Source organism: Cyphomyrmex costatus, unplaced genomic scaffold (assembly GCF_001594065.2).
Source record: "Cyphomyrmex costatus isolate MS0001 unplaced genomic scaffold, Ccosl1.0 scaffold1211, whole genome shotgun sequence".
Taxonomy (NCBI): Eukaryota; Metazoa; Arthropoda; class Insecta; order Hymenoptera; family Formicidae; genus Cyphomyrmex; species Cyphomyrmex costatus.
This window is the reverse complement of record NW_017275187.1, coordinates 73857-83452: the sequence shown is the minus strand read 5'-3', so window position 1 is coordinate 83452 and position 9596 is coordinate 73857. Positions and strand designations below refer to the sequence as shown.

The following is a 9596-nucleotide window of genomic DNA, read 5'->3' as shown; positions in this document are numbered from 1 at the left end:
TTATATTCATTAAATATTGCTAGTTTCAGTGTACAACTTTTATTTTATTTTTTTCATCGTAATCTTGTTATGTAATAAATGATTAATAAATAATATTTCTTAATAGTAATTATACAGTAATTATTACTTAATACGTAATTATTATAATAATAACACATTTAGTGTACAGGGATATACATAAAATACGTAAAATAAAATTTGATATAAAAAATACACGTACATTTCAGTACTTACATTGGGTCTCTGTTGTCAATAAAATTAAATAAAATATTCATTACATTAGGAACGGGGTGATATATTTTATCCGTTATTATTTCCGGATGAATACCTTATATACTACAGCACCAGAGAAAACTATCGTAAACAGACTGTAAAGCTGAACTGGCACCACGAGTAGCCTCAGGGATCCTCGAGTTCTACAAAATCTTGAGAACATGGAGAGGACTCGTTCTTCGCATCGGGAATAGGTATATATCAAGGTACACATAGTATCGCGCGTTTTTCAGTTGTGATCAATAAAAATAGTAAAATCTGTGACTGGTCTGTGACTGTAGATCGATGTGACGATCCAAGGGAAAAAGGATGGTCGGGTAAAGACTCTTGGGAATGAATACGATGAAGGGATCAGAAATGGGAAGTGGTGGTACTCCGGGAAGAATTCTGGATACTTATGCCACCAGACGGACGTCACCGCCTGAAAATGCGAATCATCGACCTCCCCGTGGTGCCACGATCTTCATTTGGCGAACAGTGGCGCGGGCGCGGACGTCTCGTAACCGCGATTGCGGTCAAGGTGGAGACCCACACCGTTACACTTGGTACCGCGAACCAGCTCGTCTACGTAACCGGCCTGTATCCGGAAGTTCGTCTCATTCGAGTTCATAGTCGCGGTCATGAATTTTTGGAACGACGATGTGAGAATCCACAGCTCTTGACGGCCGTTTTTTGCGGTGATGACCTGCAATGAGATTGGTCACGGTATTGATTACACTAATGTAAGCTTCGAAATAAAGTGCGAAAAGATCGTAAGGGAAAACGATTTCCCAATACTTCTAAGCAAATATAAAAGTCGATACAATGTAATTGTAATGTACATTCTACCTTTTATTTATATATAAAACTGTCAATATTATTACGTTTATCTTCGCGTTAAATCGGAGATATTTTATTTTATTTTATTATTTTAACAAAAATTATTAAAAAAGATTATAATACATATTTTTTAGCTATAGAAATATGCGTCATAAAAGATTTGATTAAACAATTCTGTTGAAATAAACTGTCATCGTACCTTCATTCCAGATGGAAATTGTAGCGTATCGGAATTGACAATAATGACTTCGTTATTGGTACCACCGTACTCGGGATGAGTGATACTATTCCAACATCCTAATGCGAGCTCTGACAGAAGACCGAAGAAGAGAATTCCATTCTGATCCATAGCTTGAGCGGCCGACTGTGATGACCTTTCTATAGCGAATGCACGGAACGACCTTGGTGCAGCATCAGAGTGCTCTTGAAAGAGACTATAATTCCTAGATAATAATGAATTCCCGATTATAAGATGATATTTATCGGAATACTCTTTGATAATAAAGATAGGAAATAATATACTTGTATTATATAATGAAAAAATTTATATAGAAACCTTTATTATTCTTCTTATTTAATTATATTATCGTTATATATTCTTTATTAACTATTAGACTATAAACGTCTACAGTTTTAAATAAAGTTTTTGTACAAAAATTAATTTAAAATTTTATTTAAAAACAAAGCTTGTTAGAATGTAATCATTAAATGTTATGTTTATTTTTTCCATAAATATATATCTAATAAAATGAATTATACGTAATCATATAATGTAATACATAAAATGTATTTCAGATATTTCACATATTTAAGATAGAAATTACGGCAATATAATATTTAATACAATTGTAACTCTTTTGCAATTAAATAAATGTTAATTTTTTTCTTACCTGATAGTAGAAGTAGGTACCCAACTTTCGACTCTGCTGGCCAAAGAGTGGAAATATAAAATCCTATCACCATCTTGCTTCATGGGACTCAGAGCAAGTCCCAAAATACCATCCATGAGATCGAACGTGTCTCCCTTGATGTGAAACGTTCCATGGGCTGGGTAGGGATAAAACAAATTATTGGTGATCCTCCAGGAGCGAGAGTTGCGATGATCGTAAACGAGCAATCCGTATGCAGTCACGTCAGCAATGTAAACAAACGTGTTTAAGCATTTGTCGCCAGTATTGCGGATGTCGACTGCGAGAGTCACAAACAGGGAATTATCCATGAATTGTTCTCTTGGAAACTTGTACTGACTCAGGACTTTATTTGTTCGCAGCGAAAACGACAATAATTGAGGACGACAGATCTGCCGTTCTTCGAGTTTGCCCGTGTCAATGACCCACAACCTGTCGCACGAGTCCACCTGTGATAATATCTTTTTTTGTAGTATTATATTTTTTTAAGTTATGTTTCTTGATAAAAATTCACAATCGTTGGTCCGTAAAAAATTATTTTATAAAAGAGAAATTTATAAGAGTAAAAACACGCTATAACATAATAGTCAGAAATTTAATATATTATTTAAAATCACAAAATAATGTAATAATCATTAAATTTTAAAATTAAACAAATGTATATGTGTGTAATTATTACGATATTTTTATATAATATTATATTTAAAAAAATAAAATCAGTTTTTTATAATAAATAAGATAAATGTATTAATTAATGGACAATTAGGAGACATGACCCAATTTGTTGGCCATAGTGGTACAAAATTTTAAATATTAAACTTTTAATGATATGTATGTACTACTTCAAATAAATTTGTGGTTTACAAAAATTTAATAAGTTTAATAATGAATTTATTTAAAATCGTATAAATCGTCAAAAGTTTAATATTTTAAATGTTTCTATCACTTTATACAACAATTTGTTCATGTCTACTAATTGGTTATATATTTATCTTACACATAGATTATTTAATTCAGATGCATTTTAATTAAATTAAATTAAATCTTACCCTTTTCCAATTATTGAATTAATTTGTAATTAAATGTTTTTAGCACAAATTAATAATTCTTAATTTATCACATGTTTTTAATGTAATAATCATAAGACAACATATTATAATTTAATTATTATACTTTTTAAATTTTTTCTTTAAGTGCTCTCAATGTAAATTTCAACAAATAGTTCAAACTTATTTTCACTTTGGAAAAGATAACACACTTCTTGGTTCTCTATCTTATAAATTCTACGTGTTCATGATTAGCATAAAAACGTATGTTGTTGCAAATTAAGCAAACGCGAGGCATGGTGATAATATAAAAGATAATTTATATGCGCATTGTGCTTACAGCATTCTTTCTCGTAGAAAGCGTTTTAAATAAACGTATATAGTGAATTTCTACACGCGTGACGCGCGCAGAATGTTTATGTCATAAAATAATTTTTACACAAATTATCGTAATATTCAGATAAAAATGCTTTCTTACCAAAAAATCATAATATAATATACATTTTGTTAAATAGAATAGAACTAGCTAATATCTAACTGACGGAATTATATAATGAGTACTCTGTTATCCGAACTCGTAATGTTTCAGCCTTAAACGACCAGGAATATCAGAGCATTTTGTTCCAGATCGTGCGCATTGTATACGTAATAACGTAATGATAAGGTAGATTTGTCTCAGTGGTGGGCACTACAATCTCATCGTAAAGAAGATATCGGAAAGCATGCTTCCTGCATTATTGTGGTCAGTGTTAGCAATTACGATATCACATAAATTACGATAATTTATATTGCGTCCTTTATAAGAATTTCCGCGTGTGATTTGTTATTTGAGTTTCTCGAATAATAATGAAGGAGTTGTTTCCATAACGTCACGCGACGTCCGTTTATTACTGAATGAGCGAGGTGCGATTTCCGATAATATGTGTCGGAAAAGAAAGAAATATATTTCTAATTTTAAGATTTTTTATATCTGGTTACGTCAGTGATCGTAAAAAAGTTAAAATTGATGTGATTTCGTAAATTATCAAATTTTTTCAGATTATAGTTGTATTCGCTTACTCATATCGTAAAAATCAAACAAAATTTATTTAATTAAAAATATAACATTAAATTATATTGAAAATTTCAATCTTGTTAGAAACTATCGCATGATCAGTTAATGCGAAGTTGTTGATTACGATACGATGTTTTTAAGTTGCGTCAGTTTAATTATTAAACAACAAGTTTAATTATTCATCCAATTTACAAGTAAAGTTTTCATATCATTACCTGCATTCTAAATGCACTGGTAATTGCATCACAATGTCCCAATCTGTTCCATTCCCAGCTTGGATAAGGTGCAATTATTGGATTTCCCTCGGGAGAAACATCATTCGTCACGTAACCGAGGGTGACCGGAACCCCGTTTTGAATTCTCGGTATTGTGATGAAGACTACGGATCCATGTTTAGCTACGTATTCATTAAACTAATTATTAACTATTAAGCTAGACGATTAAAACTTACTAAATTGTCAAATTATTCGTAAGGCTAATGTAATCAAGCAAGTGTGAACTAAAAGAGTTTTTAATTTACATCCAATTTAGTTCTGTTAGTGTCACAGAATGATTCATATAATATCTGTATTTGAAACTAAAATCCTATTAATTTTCCATTCGCAATATACATATGTATGTGTGCGTGCGTGCGTACATTAATTTTAAAATATATTTCCTATATATTCTTTAAAACAATTTTTTAAGAATAATAACTACATAATTGTGAAAGAATAATAACTATCTATATTTTTTAGAATAATAATATTAAAAGGTTGCACAACAATTTTACAACAAAATTACATAGAATTTGTATTTATGTAAATATAATTCTTTCTACTTTCTGATTGAGACAGACTAATTATCTGTCAAGGCGATTCAATGAAAAATTATAATGTTCAATATTATGAAAATTATTCTTACATATGATAATTGAAGTCAAGCAAAAGTTATATAAAAATATTCATTACTTAAGAAGTTTCGTTTAAAACGCATAAATTATGAAGCAACGTGAAATATTCTAGCACGAACTATTAGATCACAATCGATCAATTACGCGGTAGCGATTAAATCTTTATTGTAACCTATAATTATTTAAATAATATAATTTTCAGATTAACAATTGACTCAATTTCATCAAATGAGAGAATAACGATTATCGAGCAGCAACAAGAGCTGTAAAATCTTTCATAATTTTATGAAACATATATTATTTTAGTTTTCAAATTTTATAAAAGAATAACGAAAATTAAATTAATGATGGCGCATAAAATGGAGTAAAAAGAGTATTTAACAGTATTATTAATTATTTGGAACCATTCCTATTTGGAGTAATATAAAAATTGTTTCAAACCTTTATGATAGAAATCCACATCGATTGGTACTGGAGCTCCAGGAATAAAACTGCCCTCTCGTATAGCATTTTCTCTCGTATGCACATTTGGAAAGGCAAATTCTAAAGCCTTCCAGGAATATATGCCCTTTAATTTCTCAATACTGGCGCATCCTTTCAAAAGCAGGAACGGTATAATGAAACGGTGCAATAACTGGATCAAGCCTCGGATCGGTATAAGCTTCATTATAAATCTGTGAACAAAGTGAATCAGTTATTTAAAGAAAATATCAGAAAGAATAATGTTTTATTTATGATAAATATTATTATTATTTCTTAAATATGTTTGTTAAGCGAGTAAAAAATTGATCAACACAATCAGATGTGAGAAAAATAATTGATTGGTTAATTTTTTACTTTTACTTAGTCTAACTCTGTGTATTGTAGACAAAGCATAAGACGGTGCGTTGTTACAGATTTAAAACAACAGGTAATCGAGAATTAAATGTCAAACGTCGAACGTGTTTTATATGTACTCCAAGTATGAGCGCGATTGGTTTTATAAATTAGTTAAGTTATTGCACTTTCTAACCTTATAGACTTTCACTGCAGAAATTGCATGATAAAATTTGACAAAGAAATAAAGGTAATTAAATATTGTCAAAACAAAAAATAAATTTTAATGTTTTATATAAAACTCATCTTCTACAAACATTCGCAAAAAGTATATATTTTATATTTTCATTCAGTTTTCTCTGACATCGATATTTTTGTACATTATTAAAATAATATAAAAAAATTGATAACAATTTGTAAAAAAAGTGATTAAAAGTGTTATTAATAATGTTGTGAGTACACTCCAAACAAAATAAAATATTATAACATTAAAATGGCGTTAAAATGGCAAGTTTTCCACAATACATTTTAATATATTTTAATGTTTGACATTATTATGACTTATTGTTCTGCTTGCGACTAACTATTATATTTTTAAAATGAAGCTATATATATTAAAACAAAGTTCTATTAACAGAAATTTATTATTTTAAAATGAATTTAATAATACATTATTTTATAAACAATACAATAATAAAATCATTAAATTTGAAATTTTAATAAAGTTATTAATTAATTTTTAAATGTAGTTATTAATAATCACAAAAAGTATTATTGTTTTATTATAAAAAGTTTTATTTTACTCTGTAAGAGATACAGAAATATATAGAGATAATGTTAATCTTAATTAACATTATCTCTATATATTTCTGCTATAAATTCTGCTATAAATTTTGAATATATTTTATAACTTAAATAAAATATATAATGTATATTATTATAATTTCCCTGATTATACTGTTGGCAGAAACGCTTAAAGATAATTTGCGAGAAAGTGACGCTTTTTTATATCAAATCTTTACAAATGCCTATGTTTACATAACCTTTTGATAAATGTTTCTTACCTCTTTGATGTAATACGGCTTTATCTTCAGTGACGAATTTAATGATCTTTTGACACTTCTTCGTAACTCAATGATAACACGACATAGTTTTACACGTGCTTCTTCGTTTTCAAAGACGACGGAGTACTGACTCGCAACAACGTTCTTGCTCGTTCTTTCGTAAACAAGAGTATCGTTAAAGAAGTAGCCGGTCTTTTTCCCTTTTTTCCTCAGCACTTTCACTGTCACGGATAGAAAAGTTCGGAGGCGGTTGTTATACGCGCTAGCGTTAACTATTAATATTGAACGAAATGCTTTTCTCTTATTTTTCCCTTTTCCGGGCGTCAATGTTCCAATTTTATGATCATCAATGAGCTCAAGATATCTTTCTTTAATATTCTCGTAGTTTTCTTTTTTTTTTTTTATAAGGTATTCTCAATATTTATCCTATATTACAACAGAAAACTCGACTGTAGTGAGCGCAACATTCTCCAGAGTCGCTCTATTCGTTTCACGCAAATAATGAATTATTCAATGTTATTTTAAATATAAACGATAATTCGGGAGGACAGATATTCTGGCCTCACGCTCCGGACTACGAGACGATCGAGGGACGACTGTGAGATTTCTCAATGCGACGCGTAACTTTTCACGCGTTCGTGTCCGAACATCTCCGCTCCACCGGAACAGAAACTTCAAAGGGAGGTGGTTGCCGTTTGTCGTATCGAAGATAAGATTGCCGTTTGAGGTCATGGTACGCAAGTGAAGTGAATACAAGTGTTTTGCTTCTGCATAAATAACGCATGCAAACAGAAAAATCAACAAACCTGCAGTGACGAAAGCAGCTGAGCCTATATCTTTGAAGAGGAAAGAAAAACTGAGTGACCCTGTTGCGTACGTACGTATTTTTTAACGTCACGCTGCGATATATTATTATTTGATAATTGCGATGAAAAGTTGCTTGAAACGATTATTAACTATGATTTGCAACTTGAAAACAACTTTTCAACTAAGTCTGTATGCAAGTACAAAGCATTTATTTTAATTCTGTCATAATTTCAAATTTATTCAAAAATGATTTATGTAAAAACTATCATGATATATCAATAAATGTTGTATTTCTTAATTTTAAAAACTTGAATAAATTTCTCATTAATTTTAAAATATTGCGACTATTTTATAGAGCTATCGTTGTTATCTCTAATATTTAATATAAAAACAAATTTTATTTTGCAGCACAGTTTTTAAATTTTATAAAAAGAAAATAAGCCTGTATTGTTAAAAATATATTAATGTACATTTGTGTATTTTAATATAAAAGCTTATTATTTAATAGGTAATATTAAATAACTGCCGAAATTTCAGAAGGTTAGTGTGTCATTAGGTTAGTGCTTTATAAAAATTGCGCCTTTTTACTGTAGAAGTATTTTTTCAATTTCGAACAATCATTATCTTATTCTATTATCATGTGGTTCTACCAACATTTTAACAATATTTTAAGCAGAAAGGACGATAAAGTAAACGGGTGATATCATCTGAGTAATGGATACTTTATTCTGCATAAATTTTTTTCTGGTATAACTTGTTAGCGTGTTTTAAAATCAATAGGGAAGTAAATGTACAAAAGACATCTGCATACACAATAGGTATCTATATGTGCGTATATTTTGCATCTTGTTCATTTCCATTCAACTTATTCGTCATTATGGAGATTCTAATGCGTAATTGTAATGACAATTATTTTGTTTCTCGATAAAACGAATATAACCTTCAACTGTGCAAGTTAAAATAACGCATCTGGAAATAATAAATGACTACTTATTCTCTATCATATACGTATATGTAATACAAATGGCCATAATTGCGTGTAAAGTGCATTAAAAATTATTTAACTAATATTTCAGATTTCGTGCGTAGAGAAAATAAGTTATTTAATCAAATATACTAACAGAAATTATATTAGCAAAAATATATATATGTAGTGGACACATTTTAATAATCTCCTTTTATCATATTTTTATATATGTATAAAGATAAGAGAAAAAAGATGATTTATAAAAAAAGTATATTTGTTCTATTTTTAAATATAACGTCTCCTTGAATAATAGAGCAATTCCGTTCAAGACAATTCCAATCAATTTCAAAGCACCAGCAAAAAGTTTTATTGTTGCGTTCTTAATAACTAAGAGAAAACAGTTTGAAACATACACACACTTTACGTAGATCTTGTATATAATTGGTTATAAAATTATACGTATGTGATTACATCTAAATGCATAGATGCAAATATCTACATAATTTATATTTGGCAACTAAATGGCAGCAAGATATGTATTTCATTAATTTAACGATGCATCTACATTATAAAAGTACTAAAAATGTCTGATTAATTACATATTGCGTATGTATTAATAATAGAACATGACCTTTTGAGAGCACTTTCACTACGTTTGCAGGTAATAGATGTTATATTTATTAATTACTTAATCCCTCGTTTACTTATTAACTGACATTAAATTTATAAGTTATCGTAATAATATGTAATCATAATTTAATTAAAGAAACAGGTTTAGTGCTTCTTTTTCATAAGAAAATTGAATATTAATTTTATGGTATTGGATAAATCTATCATATGGTATTGGATAAGTCTACTTCTTATAATTTTATTTCATATATATCTTTAAGTCATTTTTCTTGTTTTTATCTTTAATTATTCATGACAATTAATATTTATGTATAAATATA

At 29.0% G+C, this 9596-nt stretch overlaps 1 protein-coding gene across 1 annotated transcript; it reads right to left on the bottom strand.

Annotated features, from left to right (window-relative positions):
• Positions 1-242: 242 nt before the first annotated feature.
• On the bottom strand, positions 243-7419 carry LOC108779765 (protein yellow). Its single transcript, XM_018547268.1, has 6 exons — positions 6873-7419; positions 5434-5666; positions 4316-4497; positions 1983-2449; positions 1292-1535; positions 243-958 (listed from the first exon to the last, which is right to left on the bottom strand). The coding sequence occupies exons 2-6, from the start codon at positions 5657-5659 to the stop codon at positions 737-739; spliced, it is 1341 nt and encodes a 446-aa protein (XP_018402770.1). The 5' UTR covers positions 5660-5666; positions 6873-7419; the 3' UTR covers positions 243-736.
• Positions 7420-9596: the final 2177 nt, after the last annotated feature.

Coding starts and splice junctions, on each gene's coding strand:
- LOC108779765 (XM_018547268.1), bottom strand. CDS start 5,659: ATGAAGCTTATACCGATCCGAGGCTTGATCCAGTTATTGCACCGTTTC. Junction 4,498..5,433: donor TGTGGATTTCTATCATAAAG/GTTTGAAACAAT, acceptor ATGAATACGTAG/CTAAACATGGATCCGTAGTC. Junction 1,536..1,982: donor GTACCTACTTCTACTATCAG/GTAAGAAAAAAA, acceptor ATTATTATCTAG/GAATTATAGTCTCTTTCAAG.